The sequence below is a fragment of the Triplophysa dalaica genome, chromosome 23, assembly GCF_015846415.1.
Source record: "Triplophysa dalaica isolate WHDGS20190420 chromosome 23, ASM1584641v1, whole genome shotgun sequence".
NCBI lineage: Eukaryota > Metazoa > Chordata > Actinopteri > Cypriniformes > Nemacheilidae > Triplophysa > Triplophysa dalaica.
Window position 1 is genome coordinate 12,236,506 of NC_079564.1, and position 18,809 is coordinate 12,255,314.

Genomic DNA, 18,809 nt, shown 5'->3' on the forward strand with positions numbered 1-18,809 from the left:
ATTGATATGTTCTGTTTTATCGACAGGTTTAATGAAGTCAGAAAGGCACGAAACCTAGGAGTGGTGATCGATGATCAGCTCAACTTCACGGATCAAGTTGCCAGCACCGCCCGGTCCTGTAGATTCATCCTCTACAATATCAGGAAAATTAGACCCTTCCTATCAGAGCATGCTACGCAAGTCCTAGTGCAGGCTCTAGTCCTGTCCAGACTGGACTACTGCAATGCGCTACTGGGTGGACTTCCAGCTTGCACAACCAAACCTCTACAGATGATCCAGAATGCTGCAGCAAGAGTTATCTTTAATGAACCGAAGAGAGCACATGTCACTCCTCTACTCATTAAGTTACATTGGCTCCCTATAGTCGCTCTCATCAAATTCAAGACTCTGCTCCTGGCCTACAAGACCACCACTGGTTCGGCACCACCTTATCTTCGCTCCCTAATACAGACATATGTACCCGCCAGATCCCTACGCTCTGCAAACGAACGCCGTCTTGTGGTGCCATCCCATAAAGGTAAAAAATCTCTCTCGCGCACCTTCTCCGGATCTGTTCCACCTATGTGGAATGATCTGCCTGCTGCTACAAGATCTGCAGATTCTGTAGCCATCTTTAAGAAACACCTGAAAACACATCTCTTCCGTCAACATCTTACTGATCTGTTCTGACTTTATTTTCTTCCATACTCTTTTCTTCTCTACCCATAAAAAAAAAAAGGTATGAATGAATGATTCTGTATACTGTGTTAGGCTATATGAGACCAGTCTTCTTTTTGATTGCACTTATGCTTTTGTTGTACTTGTGCTGTCCCACTTGCTTCCATTACCTACCCCACTTGTAAGTCGCTTTGGATAAAAGCGTCTGCTAAATGACTAAATGTAATAATTTAATATAAAATTATATTTAGTATTAAATTTACATTTTAAATTTTATTTAGTTTTAATTTTACAAATAAAATACTCAGTTTTTATACACTCTATTTAGGTTATTGAAGTGTTCAATACAAATCATACACTGATAGTTGTGAGCTCTTTTTATACAGCCTATTATTCCAAAGCACATCAGCTGGAAAACCATATGACAGGAAACGCTTAATCTATATAAAGTATGAATATTATGGCAGCGAGACAGCTAATAGTTGTCTTAAATCAAAGACTCACCTGGTCCAATAAGAACAAGACACTACTTTTAACCCTGCTTAAAAAAAGACATAAATCTTAATAAAACATTGTTTTTACACCATGAAAATTAATTTCTGCATGTGCCCCAGTGAGCAAATTCTTTATAAAGTCACACTTTATATGTTCAGTTGCTAATACAATATATTTAAAAATATATATATATAAGGTAAAACTTCAGTATAGGGACCAAAAATAATTTATAATAATTAAACAAATTATGCAGGACTTGGGTACTTTTCTGTATTTTAAGTTATTTTTCTTATTGGCTGTTCAAAGTGATAAAGATCTAGATTACTTTAAATTATAGTTAAAGGTAAGAAATAATAATGTATGTTTTTGTTTAAGTATTTTGTGTATGTATGTGTGTATGTGTATGTGTATGTGTGTGTGTATGTGTGAATTTGTGTGTGTGCGTGCGGTTTCATAAATACTCTTCAAACCTGTATTAAATGTAAAATTCTAAATATTTATTAATTCTATATGACTATGATATCTACTGTAACTATATACATAATATATACATAATGATGAATCTCCCTGGATGTTCTTCATCAGAAAGAATTCTTGGATTTCTTGGGCAGAGGTCCGGAGTCATTGTCTTTACTTCCATTATCACGCAAACCCCGTCGCCTCTTACCAGAGGATGAGTTGGTGCGGGAGTCGTGGGGTTCAGAAACGACTGAGCTGGACCGATGGCTGAGACTTGGGCTTGTGGAGGAACACGCCGTATAAGAGTTCATGGGTTTTCGGGAGTGTGAGAAACCAGACCCCTCGGCTCTGTTCTTGAAACAGTTCACTTCCTGTGTGAGCGAGAACCAGAAAACCGGTTTGAAAAGAAGACAGAGCTTGATGCTTGACAAAAGCCTGATGTACAGTTTCACAATCTTACCTGCCGTAAGAACATGTTTACATTCAAATCATCAGGAGACACATGACACTTTGTGCAGCTGGGACAAACATGTTCATCTGAATCCAGCAGACACGTTCGAATACCTGCGACCAAACAATCACATATGTTCTCAAAGGTCAAACAAAACTGAGTGATATTTGCTTGTGTAGAGACTCACACTCATCGCAGAAGCTGTTGCTGCAACAGGGCGTCATCACAGCGTCAGTCATGAGATCTTTGCAGATCTGACACAGCAGAGCATCGGGCACCGGATCTTCATCTGGGGTGGATGAGGAGGACTCACTCCTGGGTAAGAAGGGCGGATCTTCTTTCTTTTGAGTTGCATAAGCCTCACTAAACAGAACAAGCGCACAATTATCAACCGAATGCAAATGTGTGTCAGTGGTGAGGTCTCTACAGTTGTAAACTCACGCGTTGATAATGGGAATGACATGCTTTCCACTGCTGCTCAGCATCACTCCCTTCATGTTCTGGTCATCCACCTCCATTAAGAAGCTGACAGGAATTCCTGCGCTTCTCCGTATGCGCTTACCCCCAATAAATGCTGGATCCTGTGAAGGCACAAGCAAGGTTGCATTTACATTCACTGCCAAACGTGCACACAAATCCTGTCCACAGTTTAGTTATGTGTTACCCGTGTCTTTGGGCAGTTTCTGATGTGATGCCCAGGTACGCCACAGTTATAGCACACATAGTTTGGTGGAAGGCCTCCAACCAGCTTGAGTGCTTCACTGGTAAGTGATGAGAGTCATGATGGAGAGCACTTGAAAATTCAGGTCACAATGTGAACGTTATTATACTCACTTGATAGAATAGTAACAGCAGCTGGACTGGAACATGACAGCTTTAATTTTGTCCTCCTCTGATGCCTTTGCCTCAGCCAGATTCTCAGTCTGTTCATTTACAAATAAATGCTTTATACGCCTTTTTCTACACAAACATACAGTTTACATAGTTTTCATATTGTTTAGTGGATTTCAGTACCTTGAAAAGCTGCTCCAGTGACAATGAAGAACCATTCACTTGCTGTTGAAAGAAGACCAAAGAGATTTATTACCATTCAGAACCCCATCACACCCAGAGAGACAAACTAAAGACACTTAACACAATGTAAACAGAAACCCACCAAATGACATTTTACAGCAATTTTCCATAATGAATTTTAACTTATTGAATTTTACAGTAAAAATAAACTCAGGCCTATTGTTCAAGGCTTCTTCATGGTCAACTCTGACCAGCTTAAAGAGATCATACAGCACAATATAAACAATCAAGTCAACACTTTTGTTTACATACTGCTTTTGAAGATCCACTTGATGGTTTAGAACAGTTACTGCAAAACAAAACAACAAAGACTTAATGACTGATTGATATTCATTAAATGATTCATATTCATAACATCATCAAGTGACTTACTTTGCAGGTCTGTTATATGTGGATTTCACTCCAGTGCCAGGGATTCTTCTGACGGTCACCATAGTGTTACTGGGGATGATGTCTGAATCATCAGTGTATTCTGTGGGAAACACACACTTATTTACAGTCTGTACACACCAACTAAAATAATACCAGGATACTGTATAACGACCACAGTACATATCAATATATAATATTTTATACTATAAACAACCTTAGTTTATAATAAACATACAATACAATACAATACATACTAGTGAGTGTACCAAACGGAGGTGTCCTGCAGCGTTTTCTCTTAATGTTCATTTAATCATTTATCAAAATAGTGATAAAAGGATAAAGCCTGTGACATCTACCCTCAGCAATTATTTTTTCCATAATCACATTTAATACTTTATACCCGTTAAAGAGAGCAAATAAGTCAAAGTTTACATGTAAAATAGCTGAACTTACCTTCATCAGTTTGCTCGTTGGAGATGCGCAGGTCACATCGCTTCAGTTTCTCTCGTCTCATGATTTGTCGTTTCAAATCTCCGAGAGTGATGTGAAGGCCCTCAAAGATCACAGTGTCGTGTGTAAGTTTACTGACAAACTTATAATGAACACACGGCATGTTGCGTTCTGATGCCCCTGCACACAAACAGATGCAATTAATGTAATAAATTGGCAGAAATGCAATAGAAATGAACAGATAATGGTCAGCAAGTAATTAATCACAACTATAATAGATATTAATAACACAAATATGAATATAAGAAGTTAAAATCAGACGACAACGAGGATGTAGAAAGGTGCTCTCGTGAACAGCGATCAAATAGCAACACTAAACAAAACTTTGCTTGTTACTATGGAAACCGATCAAGCGCATCAATTAAAAGCGATCTTGATGACGTCAATGTTTAAGATGCACATCAAGCACAACTAAACAAAAAAATAAAGTTTTATTGAAGTGTGTTAACATTAGTGTTTGGTGTCTATGATTACTGAGTGTAATTACTGTAATAAAATGTAACAGAGGGGATTTCTCTTCATTTATTAGTCATTTGTAATGTACTTTCATTTCTGAAAATAACAAAAAAAATCAATATTCCTTTTTATTCGGTAATTTTACTAAAATAAATACATGTTAATTTAGAATAGGGCCTAATGGTTACAGTTTGTTACATGTAATGTTTAATTTATTAAAAAAAATATTTATATTGTCAATGTGGACTAGGTTAATGAGTTTTTTTTATAAAGCAGAGTGTACTTTATGTAGCCCGATGTAATTAGTAATTATTACATTTTGAGGAAACATACCCAACATTGGTAATGAATATAATTAATTTGCACTGTATCTAAAGATCAATTAAAAATGTTTTGAATATTTTTTATTTTACCTCAGTTATCAACAGCGGGCACGAGCAGTGTTCAATTAAACTGCGCTCTAAAAGCTAATTTACTTTACTAAATTAGTAAATGCTTTACTAATGCGAAATACGAAATACGAATACGTAAATGTCTTCGAGCTTTTGCATGTAACAGAAGTAAGAACGAGATTTTAAAAGCAATACAAGAGTGAGCCAAAACCGCGATTAAGCTTCATATTTTTTAATACTGTACAAAAACAATCTCAAAGTATATGAACATTAAACATGTATTTGCAAGTAGGGCTGTCTAACGATTAAATGCATCGAGAACAAAAGTTTGTGTTTATATAGCCTAATATATTTCTGTGTACTGTTGATATTAATTTTGTATTTATAAACACATACCCAAATATGTATAAATATTTAAGAAATATGTATTATTCATAAAATTATGTATTTATTTAAATTTAAACATTTTCACGGTCCCTGCAGGAAATAGTGAAGACGAGCAGATAATTAAAAATATATTTGAATCCACGAAAAATACACGAGACCACAAACATATACAATACTGAACAAGGAACTGAGCTAATAGGAAAACTAAAATATAATAGGTAACAAGGACTACACAAGTGACGGGGATGAAATAGATTATGGGGTGCAGGTGAAAAATTCAATGAGAACAAAACACAGGTGAGGAGCCATGGCAAAATGATAGTCCATGGGGAAAAAACGTGGAACACAGGCAGGGAACACACAGGAGTGTTACAGTACACCCCATCCCGATAAGGTTCGCGTTCGCACAGTAACGGATCCAACAGAGGAGAGATTGAGATTCAATTTTATTGTCATTACATATGTACAAGCACTATGCAACGAAATGTATCAAGAAGGAAATACAGCATAACATGAGGAAGGTGGGGAGAAAACAAGCACACAGTACACATAGACAAGACTTGCAACAGGGTAAGTAATCCAGCTCCGGCAAGCAGCCTTCCGGTCCTGCAGCCATTACGGCGCTTAACAAAGACCCGCTTGCCAAGCTGGCGGGTCAAAGCGACGGAGGTTTGGAATCGGTCAGAGTCTCTGTTTTTGTGTGTGTCTGTATGTCCAAAAGTCTGTGTGTGTGTGTGTGTATGATGGGGGTCGGAACGAAAGAGCGTCTCGCAACATTGCCCTAAGAGTTGTTTCTCTAGTATCGGCCTCGGCCAAGGCCAATCCTGGTTCAGGGGGCCGAAAAGATAAGATTGCAGTTGTTTCGTCTTGAGGCGAGTAAACCGCATTCCAATTCCACGGCTACTCTCTTTGTCCATTATGGTCTCTAGCTTCATCAATTTTCCTTTCCATAGCCGTGAGCTTTTTCAAGATATAATCCATATTGCGGTTAATAGTCTCAGTCTCAGTGCTGATCGCTTCCCACAGCCTCCGTCAAAACGGGAAGCCTTGTGAGGCTTTGGACAGCTGTTCCCGATTTAAGAATTTTTCGATAACCCAGGGCAAAGCATAATCCAATCATCATAATACCTGTTATCATGGTTCCGAAAAGGTAGATATCTTCAATGTCCTCCACGGAAAAAGAGTGGCCAGACACACGATCTGCCATCTCTCCCATGCGTCCATCGTGTAGCCAGCTGCAAACGTTCTGTCAGGGCATTCAGGTTCACCCGAACCTTTGTTTCTCGTCAAGAAAATGGTGTCAATTGCGCTAAGGGACCGTTTGATCAGATCTATAATTTCCAAGTTTCGAGGGCAGTGCAGAGAGACTCCCTCAATAGATGAGAAGAGACAAGACAGGAGACATAGCAGGGAAGATATGGGCAAGGACGGGGAGTGAGAAAATGCGACCGCCTCCGATGAGAGCCAAACGAGAAGACGGGTGTGGTTTAAGGAGGGGGACGAACTTTGGTGGGAGACGGGTGAAGATAGGCAGACGCAGACGACCAGAAGGACCAAGGGGGTGTTGACGGTGGAAGGAGCCATGCTCGAAACAGGAGGGAACCCGAGCAGGAAGAGCCAGAGACAATCCAGGCAAGGGCCCTGATGGTGACCGCCAAAGGAGCCGATGGAGGACGGAGCCATGGAGGCTGACAACGTCAAGGAGCCGGCAAAAGAGGCGACATAGGTGGAGACCGAGAGCCGAAGAGCCAGGGTGACGGAGAGGATCCAGAGGTCCAGGGTGGAAATGAAGGCTCCTCCGCCTGAGGCAGTGACGGAGATCCGGGAGTCCATGGTGGAGCCGGAGAGACAGAGGAACAAGGTGTAGCTGAGAGAAGGGAGGAGCCCAACAGAGCTTGCAGGAAGAAGCGATGAAGCGCAGCCGGAGGAGTATAGTCCAGAGGCGATGGCGGTTCGATGGCCAACCAAGGCGGAGCCGGAGGGACCCTGGTGGAGGTGATGCATGACCGGTCGACGGTGGAGACAAGGAAGCTTGGCACCGAGGTGAGGTCCTGTGGGCGATGGGCCGAGACGGAGTCAGGAATTCTGAGGCTGAGGGTGTAGACGAAGGGTCCTCGAGTCGCGATGGCACTGATGACAGGCAGCCCTGTGGTGGCTCAACAGCATCGATGGTGCCTGGAGAGTGAGCAGTTGGGCTGACCGGAAGCAGTGGCAGATGAGACAGTCCAGAAGCAGGAGAAAGCGGGAGGGTGGGAGTTCTGAACCGGATTCCTACGGGTTCTTAGGGACGATGGTCGACCAGACACAGGCCGCCACCAATAACATCACTGCCACTGCAGTGGTATCCAGGGACACACGTACTGGAACGGGATCCAGGGGCACACATCCTGGAACGGGTTCCAGGGGGAAACATACTGGAACGGGATCCAAGGGCACACATACTGGAACGGGATCAAAGGGCACTCAAACTGGAATGGGATTCAGGGACAGCAGCTCTGGAACGAGCTCTGTGGGGGTATGGAACAGGGGGTCAAATTCCCAGAGTATCTGCTGTGCCAGGAGAAGGTCTGGGAGAACAACTTCCGTAGGCTCCGGCTGGTGTGGTTAGCGGGAGGTTCTGGCCCATACGGCCTTCCATACCTCGACCACAATTAACGGCAGACTCCGGGAAGCAACGAGATGAAGATTCAGGAGGTACTTGACCCACACACCGTTTTCTTAGCTCAGGACACAGACCCCGAAGGGAGTCATCATTCAACCCCATCAAAAAACACGCATTAAGCGAGCGATCATTCCATCTCACCTCGCGACTCAGAAGGAGGAAGTCCACCACATATCTCTCCTGATGATTGTACATCAGATTGTCCTCTGGAGAGATTTGTAGGAACTGAACTGATAGGAGAACTAAAATAGAACAGATAACAAGGACTACACAGGTGATGGGGATGAACTAGATAATGGGGTGCAGGTGCAAAAGTCAATGAGAACAAAATACAGCTGAAGGAGCGTGGCAAACGATAGTCCATGGGGAAAAGACGTGGAACACAGGCAGGTAACACACAGGAGTGTTACACCAATAGTCTAATTGATTTACAAATTGTTGTTTATTTCTATATTTTATTTATGTATATGTATGTATTTGAATGTGCTTAAAAATAAAAAAAAATATTATGTACTGTACACAGTTACATACTGTATTATGTAAACCTAAACTTTTATTTTGGATGCGATTAATCGTGATTAATCATTTGACAGCTCTAATTGAAAGACAAATAAAGGCTACTTAATACAAATATTTTCAAATTAATTTATAGTGAAATTTAGCCCTCTTAAAAACAAACAAAGGATTAATCCAACAATATTTGATCGAAGCCTCTCATATTGAAACAGAGTGCAAGGCAGGGCTCTGTGAACTGAGAAAGTAGATTCTTGGCTTTTTTGCATTTTTTTGGCACTTTCATAGGACAGAACAAGCACATACAGTAGAAATGCCCGTAACCCTCCAAACATCATTGAGGGGTTTTTAATTCTATTCTGTAACATTTAGCTGATCGAGTAATGTCAGTTTGTTGCTGAAACGTATGATTAATTGTACAGTTTTAGAAAAATATGTGATAACAATCCAGTACAGGGCTGCGTTTCCCGAAATCTTTTTAAGGCTACGTAGTACTTAAGATATACTTTAGGCTGTACCTTATCGTTAAAACGTGTTTCCCTAAACCTTCTGCGTTTTGTATAGCTTCTAGGGTTGGTCTGGACCGCTCTTAACTAAACCTTATCACCTTTGATAGTTCATACCACTATGCAATAAGCTTTTCTAGATCGCAGTTTAATTTCACAAATACATTTTAATACAATAATTTAACATACATTTTTATTTAGTATTAAATTTACATTTCAACTTTAATTTAGTTTTTATTTTACAAATAAAAACTCGGGTTTAAGACATTCTATTAAGGCTATTGAAGTGTTTTCATGAATAAAGTTGTCATACACTGATGGTTATTAGCTCTATTAATACAGCCTATTATTCCAAAGCACATCAGCTGGCAAACCATCTGACAGGAAAGGCGTAATCTATATGAAGTATGAATGTTATGGGGAGTTTTGTCAAATTATGGCAGCGAGACAGCTAATAGTTGTCTTAAATCAAAGACTCACCTGGTCCAATAAGGACAAGACACTACTATTAAAACACTGCTTAAAAAAACCTGCATCTTAATAAAAAAGTGTTGTGCACACCATGAAAATTAATTTCTGCATGTGGCCCAGTGAGCAAATTCTTTATAAAATCGTTTTTCTTTATTTTGAGTTATTTTTTCTTATTGGCTGTTCAAAGTGATAATGATTAAAATTGTCTTTCAATTATAGTTAAAGGTAACAAATAATAATGAATGTTTTTGTTTTAGTATTTTGTGTGTGTCTGTGTGTGTGTGTTAGGCTTCAAAAACACTTTTCAAACCTGAATAAAATGTAAAATTCGAAATATTTATTAATTCTATATGTCTGTGATATCTACTGTAACTATATACATAATATATACATAATGATGAATCTCCCTGGATGTTCTTCATCAGAAAGCATTCTTGGATTTCTTGAGCAGTGGTCCGGAGTCATTGTCTTCACTGCCATCATCACGCAAACCCCGTCGCCTCTTACCGGAGGATGAGTTGGTGCGGGAGTCGTGGGGTTCAGAAACGACCGAGCTGGACCGATGGCTGAGACTTGGGCTTGTGGAGGAACACGCCGTATAAGGGTTCAGGGGTTTTCGGGAGTGTGAGAAACCAGACCCCTCGGCTCTGTTCTTAAAACAGTTCACTTCCTGTGTGAGCAAGAACCAGAAAACCGGTTTGAAAAGAAGACAGAGCTTGATGCTTGACAAAAGCCTGATGTACAGTTTCACAATCTTACCTGCCGTAAGAACATGTTTACATTCAAATCATCAGGAGACACATGACACTTTGTGCAGCTGGGACAAACATGTTCATCTGAATCCAGCAGACACGTTCGAATACCTGCGACCAAACAATCACATATGTTCTCAAAGGTCAAACAAAACTGAGTGATATTTGCTTGTGTAGAGACTCACACTCATCGCAGAAGCTGTTGCTGCAACAGGGCGTCATCACAGCGTCAGTCATGAGATCTTTGCAGATCTGACACAGCAGAGCATCGGGCACCGGATCTTCATCTGGGGTGGATGAGGAGGACTCACTCCTGGGTAAGAAGGGCGGATCTTCTTTCTTTTGAGTTGCATAAGCCTCACTAAACAGAACAAGCCCACAATTATCAACCGAATGCAAATGTGTGTCAGTGGTGAGGTCTCTACAGTTGTAAACTCACGCGTTGATAATGGGAATGACATGCTTTCCACTGCTGCTCAGCATCACTCCCTTCATGTTGTGGTCATCCACCTCCATTAAGAAGCTGACAGGAATTCCTGCGCTTCTCCGTATGCGCTTACCCCCAATAAATGCTGGATCCTGTGACGGCACAAGCAAGGTTGCATTTACATACATGGCCAAACGTGCACACAAATCCTGTCCACAGTTTAGTTATGTGTTACCCGTGTCTTTGGGCAGTTTCTGATGTGATGCCCAGGTACGCCACAGTTATAGCACACATAGTTTGGTGGAAGGCCTCCAACCAGCTTGAGTGCTTCACTGGTAAGTGATGAGAGTCATGATGGAGAGCACTTGAAAATTCAGGTCACAATGTGAACGTTATTATACTCACTTGATAGAATAGTAACAGCGGCTGGACTGGAACATGACAGCTTTAATTTTGTCCTCCTCTGACGCCTTTGCCTCAGCCAGATTCTCAGTCTGTTCATTTACAAATAAATGATTTATACGCCTTTTTCTACACAAACATACAGTTTACATAGTTTTCATATTGTTTAGTGGATTTCAGTACCTTGAAAAGCTGCTCCAGTGACAATGATGAACCATTCACTTGCTGTTGAAAGAAGACCAAAGAGATTTATTACCATTCAGAACCCCATCACACCCAGAGATACAAACTAAAGACACTTAACACAATGCAAACAGAAACACACCAAATGACATTTTCCATATTAATATTGGAATAAGTTAATTACAGAAAACATCAAACTTATAAGATGATGTGATGTATTTCTTGAAAAAAATACTTTACATACTGCTTTTGAAGATCCACTTGATGGTTTAGAACAGTTACTGCAAAACAAAACAACAAAGACTTAATGACTGATTGATATTCATTAAATGATTCATATTCATAACATCATCAAGTGACTTACTTTGCAGGTCTGTTATATGTGGATTTCACTCCAGTGCCAGGGATTCTTCTGACGGTCACCATAGTGTTACTGGGGATGATGTCTGAATCATCAGTGTATTCTGTGGGAAACACACACTTATTTACAGTCTGTCCACACCAACTAAAATAATACCAGGATACTGTATAACGACCACAGTACATATCAATATATAATATTTTATACTATAAACAACCTTAGTTTATAATAAACATACAATACAATACAATACATACTAGTGAGTGTACCAAACAGAGGTGACCTGCAGCGTTTTCTCTTAATGTTCATTTAATCATTTATCAAAATAGTGATAAAAGGATAAAGCCTGTGACATCTACCCTCAGCAATTATTTTTTCCATAATCACATTTAATACTTTATACCCGTTAAAGAGAGCAAATAAGTCAAAGTTTACATGTAAAATAGCTGAACTTACCTTCATCAGTTTGCTCGTTGGAGATGCGCAGGTCACATCGCTTCAGTTTCTCTCGTCTCATGATTTGTCGTTTCAAATCTCCGAGAGTGATGTGAAGGCCCTCAAAGATCACAGTGTCGTGTGTAAGTTTACTGACAAACTTATAATGAACACACGGCATGTTGCGTTCTGATGCCCCTGCACACAAACAGATGCAATTAATGTAATATATTGGCAGAAATGCAATAGAAATGAACAGATAATGGTCAGCAAGTAATTAATCACAACTATAATAGATATTAATAACACAAATATGAATATAAGAAGTTAAAATCAGACGACAACGAGGATGTAGAAAGGTGCTCTCGTGAACAGAGATCAAATAGCAACACTAAACAAAACTTTGCTTGTTACTATGGAAACCGATCAAGCGCATCAATTAAAAGCGATCTTGATGACGTCAATGTTTAAGATGCACATCAAGCACAACTAAACAAAAAAATAAAGTTTTATTGAAGTGTGTTAACATTAGTGTTTGGTGTCTATGATTACCGAGTCTAATTACTGTAATAAAATGTAACAGAGGGGATTTCTCTTCATTTATTGCTCATTTGTAATGTACTTTCATTTGTTAAAATGACTTAATATTTTTATTCAATATTTCCTTTTATTCGGTTATTTTACTGAAATAAATAATGGTTACTAATAGTTACAGTTTGTTACATGTAATGTTTAATTTATTAAAAAAATATTTATATTGTCAATGTGGACTAGGTTAATGAGTTTTTTGTATAAAGCAGAGTGTACTTTATGTAGCCTGATGTAATTAGTAATTATTACATTTTGAGGAAACATACCCAACATTGGTAATGAATATAATTAATTTGCACTGTATCTAAAGATCAATTAAAAATGTTTTTGAATTCTTTTTTATTTGACCTCAGTTATCAACAGCGGGCACGCGCAGTGTTCAATTAAACTGCGCTCTAGAAGTGGCTGCTAAATGAGCGCGCGCGACAAAATGCTCACACAGGGGAAAATACATGTCGGCTCACATTATTTACTAATGCACATCGAAATACGTAAATGTCTTCGAGCCTTTGCATTTAACAGGAGTAAGAACGAGACTTTAAAAGCAATACAAGAGACAGCCAAAACCACGATTAAGCTTCATATTTTTTAATACTTTACAAAAACAATCTCAAAGTATATGAACATTAAACATGTATTTGCAAGTTTAGGGCTGTCTAACAAAGAAAGTTTGTGTTTATGTAGCCTAATATATTTCTGTGTACTGTGGATATTCATTTTGTTTTTATAAACACATGCCCAAATATGTATAAATATTTAAGAAATAGGCCTATGTATTTATTCACAAAATTATGTATTTATTGATATTTACCTATTGGTACAGGTAATGTTTAGTAATGTAATTACGATGTAATTAGTAATTATTACATTTGGAGGTGACATTCTCCACATTGGTAATTAAAATAATAAATTTGCATGATATATAAAGATCTTTTTTAATTTTTTCGATATTAATTGTTTTACCTCAGTTATCAACAGCGGGCACGAGCAGTGTTCAATTAAACTGCTCTCATAAAGCGCCTGCTATATGCGCGGACGCGCAAAAAAAGGGTTCACACATGTTGTCACGCAGGACGTGAGCTGATACCGGGTTTACGCAAAGATTGTAAAACCTTGCAAAGGTGTTGGGCGTAGCCTCTGACCAATGCCCAGGAGGTGGCTATATCCCGTGTGGAGTGAGCCCGCACTGCCAATGGGCACGGGAGATCTTGTGGTCGGTATGCCACCGATCACAAGCCTCTGTCTGCTTCTTCTCCGTCAAGAACTGCTCAGCGAAGTCCTCGACTGTGTCACCAAACAGCCCCCCCTGCTAGATGGGTGCGTCGAGAAACGGACTTTCTCAGCGTCACTCATCTGCTCAAGGTTCACCCATAGGTGTCTCTCCTGGACCACTAGCGTGGACATCGTCCGACCCAGGGCCCGTGTTGTCACCTTGGACACCCGTAGGGCGAGGTCAGTGGAGGCACGGAGATCCTGCATGATCCCTGGGTAAGCCTTACCCTTGTTGAGCTCTCTCAACGCCTTGGCCTGGTGGAACTGCAAGATGGCCATGACGTGAAGAGAGGAGGTAGCCTGGCCCGCAGCAGTGTAGACCTTTGACAACAGAGATGCCAAAGTCTTACACACTTTGGGTGGAAGACGTGGCCGGTTGAACATTAAACAAGAATGGACTTCATGGGAGGACACCACGGAGGAAGCCACTGCTGTTCAAAAAAAACAATGCAGCATGTTTGAAGTTTGCAAAAGAGCACCTGGATGTTCCACAGCACTACTGACAAAACATTCTGTGGACAGATGAAACCAAAATTGAGTTGTTTGGAAAGAACACACAACGCTATGTGTGGAGAACAAAAGGCACAGCACACCAACATCAAAACCTCATCCCAACTGTGAAATATGGTGGAGGGGGCATCATGGTTTGGGGCTGCTTTGCTGCCTCAGGCCCTGGACGGATTACTGTCATCGATGGAAAAATGAATTCCAAAGTTTATCAAGACATTTTGCAGGAAAACTTACTGAACCAACTGAAGGTTAACAGAGGATGGACGATGCAGCAGGACAACGACCCAAAGCATAGAAGTAAATCAACAACAGAATGGCTTCAACAGAAGAAAATACGCCTTCTGGAGTGGCCCAGTCAGAGTCCTGACCTCAACCCGATTGAGATGCTGTGGCATGACCTCAAGAGAGCGATTCACACCAGACATCCCAAGAATATTGCTGAACTGAAACACTTTTGTAAAGAGGAATGGTCCAAAATTTCTCCTGACCGTTGTGCAGGTCTGATCTGCAACTATAGGAAACGTTTGGTTGAGGTTATTGCTGCCAAAGGACGGTCAACCAGTTATTAAACCCAAAGGTTCACATACTTTTTCCACCCTGCACAATGAATGTTTACATGTTGTGTTCAATAAAAACATGAAAACATATAATGTTTGTGCGGTATTAGTTTAAGCAGACTGTGTTTCTCTATTGTTGTGATTTAGATGAAGATCAGAACACATTTTATGACCAATTTATGAAGAAATCCAAGTAAGCCCAAAGGGTTCACATACTTTTTCTGTCAACTGTATATAAAGTATGAATGTTATGGGGAGTTTGGTCAAATTATGGCAGGGAGACAGCTAATAGTTGTCTTAAATCAAAGACTCACCTGGTCCAATAAGAACAAGACACTACTTTTAATCCTGCTTAAAAAAAGACATAAATCTTAATAAAGAAGTGTTTTGCAAACCATGAAAATTAATTTCTGCATGTGGCCCAGTGAGCGAATTCTTTATAAAGTCATACTTTATATGTTCAGTTGCTAATACAATATATTTAAAAAATATATATATAAGGTAAAACTTCAGTATAAGGACCAAAAATAATTTATAATAATTAAAACAATTATGCAGGACTTGGGTACTTTTCTGTATTTTAAGTTATTTTTCTTATTGGCTGTTCAAAGTGATAAAGATTTAGATTATAGTTAAAGGTAAGAAATAATAATGAATGTTTTTGTTTTAGTATTTTGTGTATGTGTGTGTTAGTGTGTATGTGTGTATGTGTATGTGTGAATTTGTGTGTGTGCGTGCTTGCGTGCGGTTTCATAAACACTCTTCAAACCTGTATTAAATGTAAAATTCTAAATATTTATTAATTCTATATGTCTGTGATATCTACTGTAACTATATACATAATATATACATAATGATGAATCTCCCTGGATGTTCTTCATTAGAAAGCATTCTTGGATTTCTTGGGCAGAGGTCCGGAGTCATTGTCTTCACTGCCATCATCACGCAAACCCCGTCGCCTCTTACCGGAGGATGAGTTGGTGCGGGAGTCGTGGGGTTCAGAAATGACCGAGCTGGACCGATGGCTGAGACTTGGGCTTGTGGAGGAACACGCCGTATAAGGGTTCAGGGGTTTTCGGGAGTGTGAGAAACCAGACCCCTCGGCTCTGTTCTTAAAACAGTTCACTTCCTGTGTGAGCAAGAACCAGAAAAACGGTTTGAAAAGAAGACAGAGCTTGATGCTTGACAAAAGCCTGATGTACAGTTTCACAATCTTACCTGCCGTAAGAACATGTTTACATTCAAATCATCAGGAGACACATGACACTTTGTGCAGCTGGGACAAACATGTTCATCTGAATCCAGCAGACACGTTCGAATACCTGCGACCAAACAATCACATATGTTCTCAAAGGTCAAACAAAACTGAGTGATATTTGCTTGTGTAGAGACTCACACTCATCGCAGAAGCTCTTGCTGCAACAGGGCGTCATCACAGCGTCAGTCATGAGATCTTTGCAGATCTGACACAGCAGAGCATCGGGCACCGGATCTTCATCTGGGGTGGATGAGGAGGACTCACTCCTGGGTAAGAAGGGCGGATCTTCTTTCTTTTGAGTTGCATAAGCCTCACTAAACAGAACAAGCGCACAATTATCAACCGAATGCAAATGTGTGTCAGTGGTGAGGTCTCTACAGTTGTAAACTCACGCGTTGATAATGGGAATGACATGCTTTCCACTGCTGCTCAGCATCACTCCCTTCATGTTGTGGTCATCCACCTCCATTAAGAAGCTGACAGGAATTCCTGCGCTTCTCCGTATGCGCTTACCCCCAATAAATGCTGGATCCTGTGACGGCACAAGCAAGGTTGCATTTACATTCATGGCCAAACGTGCACACAAATCCTGTCCACAGTTTAGTTATGTGTTACCCGTGTCTTTGGGCAGTTTCTGATGTGATGCCCAGGTACGCCACAGTTATAGCACACATAGTTTGGTGGAAGGCCTCCAACCAGCTTGAGTGCTTCGCTGGTAATCGATGAGAGTCATGATGGAGAGCACTTGAAAATTCAGGCCACAATGTGAACGTTATTATACTCACTTGATAGAATAGTAACAGCAGCTGGACTGGAACATGACAGCTTTAATTTTGTCCTCCTCTGATGCCTTTGCCTCAGCCAGATTCTCCGTCTGTTCATTTACAAATAAATGCTTTATACGCCTTTTTCTACACAAACATACAGTTTACATAGTTTTCATATTGTTTAGTGGATTTCAGTACCTTGAAAAGCTGCTCCAGTGACAATGAAGAACCATTCACTTGCTGTTGAAAGAAGACCAAAGAGATTTATTACCATTAAGAACCCCATCACACCCAGAGAGACAAACTAAAGACTCTTAACACAATGTAAACAGAAACCCACCAAATGACATTTTACAGCAATTTTCCATAATGAATTTTAACTTATTGAATTTTACAGTAAAAATAAACTTAGGCCTCTTGTTCAAGGCTTCTTCATGGTCAACTCTGACCAGCTTAAAGAGATCATACAGCACAATATAAACATAAAAGTCAACACTTTTGTTTACATACTGCTTTTGAAGATCCACTTGATGGTTTAGACCAGTTACTGCAAATCAAAACAACAAAGACTTAATGACTGATTGATATTCATTAAAAGATTCATATTCATAACATCATCAAGTGACTTACTTTGCAGGTCTGTTATGTGTGGATTTCACTCCAGTGCCAGGGATTCTTCTGACGGTCACCATAGTGTTACTGGGGATGATGTCTGAATCATCAGTGTATTCTGTGGGAAACACACACTTATTTACAGTCTGTCCACACCAACTAAAGTAATAACATGATACTGTATACCGACAACAGTACATATCAATATATACTATTTTATACTATTTACAACCTTAATTTATAATAAACATACAATATAATACAATACATACTAGAGTGTACCAAACGGAGGTGACCTGCAGCGTTTTTCTTAATGTTCTTTTAATCATTTATCAAAATAGTGATAAAAGGATAAAGCCTGTGACATCTGCCCTCCGTGACTATTTTTCCATAATCACATTTAATACTTTATACCCGTTAAAGAGAGCAAATAAGTCAAAGTTTACATGTAAAATAGCTGAACTTACCTTCATCAGTTTGCTCGTTGGAGATGCGCAGGTCACATCGCTTCAGTTTCTCTCGTCTCATGATTTGTCGTTTCAAATCTCCGAGAGTGATGTGAAGGCCCTCAAAGATCACAGTGTCGTGTGTAAGTTTACTGACAAACTTATAATGAACACACGGCATGTTGCGTTCTGATGCCCCTGCACACAAACAGATGCAATTAATGTAATAAATTGGCAGAAATGCAATAGAAATGAACAGATAATGGTCAGCAAGTAATTAATCACAACTATAATAGATATTAATAACACAAATATGAATATAAGAAGTTAAAATCAGACGACAACGAGGATGTAGAAAGGTGCTCTCGTGAACAGAGATCAAATAGCAACACTAAACAAAACTTTGCTTGTTACTATGGAAACCGATCAAGCGCATCAATTAAAAGCGATCTTGATGACGTCAATGTTTAAGATGCACATCAAGCACAACTAAACATAAAAATAAAGTTTTATTGAAGTGTGTTAACATTAGTGTTTGGTGTCTATGATTACCGAGTCTAATTACTGTAAGAAAATGTAACAGAGGGGATTTCTCTTCATTTATTAGTCATTTGAAATGTACTTTCATTTGTTAAAATGAGTGAAACATTTTTATTAATGACTTATAATTTTTTTAATATTCCATTTTTTTGTAATTTTACTGAAATAAATACATGTTTATTTAAAAGGGCCTAATGGTTACAGCTTGTTACATGTAATGTTTAATTAATTAAAAGTATATTTATTGTCAATGTGGACTAGGTTAATGAGTTTTTTTTATAAAGCAGAGTG

The 18,809-nt window shown here is 39.5% G+C and overlaps 3 protein-coding genes across 5 annotated transcripts; all 3 read right to left on the reverse strand.

Annotated features, from left to right (window-relative positions):
• Positions 1–1,709: 1,709 nt before the first annotated feature.
• LOC130413375 (E3 ubiquitin-protein ligase RBBP6-like) lies at positions 1,710–4,366 on the reverse strand. The gene is made up of 10 exons (XM_056738521.1): positions 3,962–4,366; positions 3,509–3,608; positions 3,389–3,425; positions 3,077–3,118; positions 2,897–2,985; positions 2,727–2,823; positions 2,504–2,643; positions 2,250–2,425; positions 2,072–2,175; positions 1,710–1,982 (listed from the first exon to the last, which is right to left on the reverse strand). Exons 1-10 carry the CDS (start codon positions 4,119–4,121, stop codon positions 1,734–1,736), a joined length of 1,194 nt encoding a protein of 397 aa, XP_056594499.1. The 5' UTR covers positions 4,122–4,366; the 3' UTR covers positions 1,710–1,733.
• A 5,354-nt stretch (positions 4,367–9,720) lies between these two features.
• Positions 9,721–12,386, reverse strand: LOC130413376 (E3 ubiquitin-protein ligase RBBP6-like). 3 transcript variants are annotated; one of them, XM_056738522.1, is made up of 10 exons: positions 11,987–12,386; positions 11,534–11,633; positions 11,414–11,450; positions 11,170–11,211; positions 10,990–11,078; positions 10,820–10,916; positions 10,597–10,736; positions 10,343–10,518; positions 10,165–10,268; positions 9,721–10,075 (listed from the first exon to the last, which is right to left on the reverse strand). In XM_056738522.1, the coding sequence occupies exons 1-10, from the start codon at positions 12,144–12,146 to the stop codon at positions 9,827–9,829; spliced, it is 1,194 nt and encodes a 397-aa protein (XP_056594500.1). In that variant the 5' UTR covers positions 12,147–12,386; the 3' UTR covers positions 9,721–9,826. The 3 variants fall into 3 exon arrangements, 2 of the variants coding, with proteins under 2 accessions (XP_056594500.1, XP_056594501.1); XR_008905474.1 differs by lacking the exons at positions 9,721–10,075; positions 10,165–10,268; positions 10,820–10,916 and having other exon boundaries at positions 10,378–10,518; XM_056738523.1 differs by lacking the exons at positions 10,820–10,916; positions 11,170–11,211; positions 11,414–11,450; positions 11,534–11,633; positions 11,987–12,386 and having other exon boundaries at positions 10,990–11,076.
• A 3,283-nt stretch (positions 12,387–15,669) lies between these two features.
• Positions 15,670–18,399, reverse strand: LOC130413374 (E3 ubiquitin-protein ligase RBBP6-like). Its single transcript, XM_056738520.1, has 10 exons — positions 18,000–18,399; positions 17,551–17,650; positions 17,431–17,467; positions 17,119–17,160; positions 16,939–17,027; positions 16,769–16,865; positions 16,546–16,685; positions 16,292–16,467; positions 16,114–16,217; positions 15,670–16,024 (listed from the first exon to the last, which is right to left on the reverse strand). The coding sequence occupies exons 1-10, from the start codon at positions 18,157–18,159 to the stop codon at positions 15,776–15,778; spliced, it is 1,194 nt and encodes a 397-aa protein (XP_056594498.1). The 5' UTR covers positions 18,160–18,399; the 3' UTR covers positions 15,670–15,775.
• Positions 18,400–18,809: the final 410 nt, after the last annotated feature.

Excerpts from the sequence above, each read along its gene's own strand:
- LOC130413376 (XM_056738522.1), bottom strand. The coding sequence starts at position 12,146 with ATGCCGTGTGTTCATTATAAGTTTGTCAGTAAACTTACACACGACACT. Across the intron at positions 11,451-11,533 it reads ACATATAACAGACCTGCAAA|TAACTGTTCTAAACCATCAA; the intron begins GTAAGTCACTTG and ends TTTGTTTTGCAG. Across the intron at positions 11,079-11,169 it reads CACTGGAGCAGCTTTTCAAG|ACTGAGAATCTGGCTGAGGC; the intron begins GTACTGAAATCC and ends GTAAATGAACAG.
- LOC130413375 (XM_056738521.1), bottom strand. The coding sequence starts at position 4,121 with ATGCCGTGTGTTCATTATAAGTTTGTCAGTAAACTTACACACGACACT. Across the intron at positions 3,426-3,508 it reads ACATATAACAGACCTGCAAA|TAACTGTTCTAAACCATCAA; the intron begins GTAAGTCACTTG and ends TTTGTTTTGCAG. Across the intron at positions 3,119-3,388 it reads CAAGTGGATCTTCAAAAGCA|CAAGTGAATGGTTCTTCATT; the intron begins GTATGTAAACAA and ends TTCTTTCAACAG.
- LOC130413374 (XM_056738520.1), bottom strand. The coding sequence starts at position 18,159 with ATGCCGTGTGTTCATTATAAGTTTGTCAGTAAACTTACACACGACACT. Across the intron at positions 17,161-17,430 it reads CAAGTGGATCTTCAAAAGCA|CAAGTGAATGGTTCTTCATT; the intron begins GTATGTAAACAA and ends TTCTTTCAACAG. Across the intron at positions 17,028-17,118 it reads CACTGGAGCAGCTTTTCAAG|ACGGAGAATCTGGCTGAGGC; the intron begins GTACTGAAATCC and ends GTAAATGAACAG.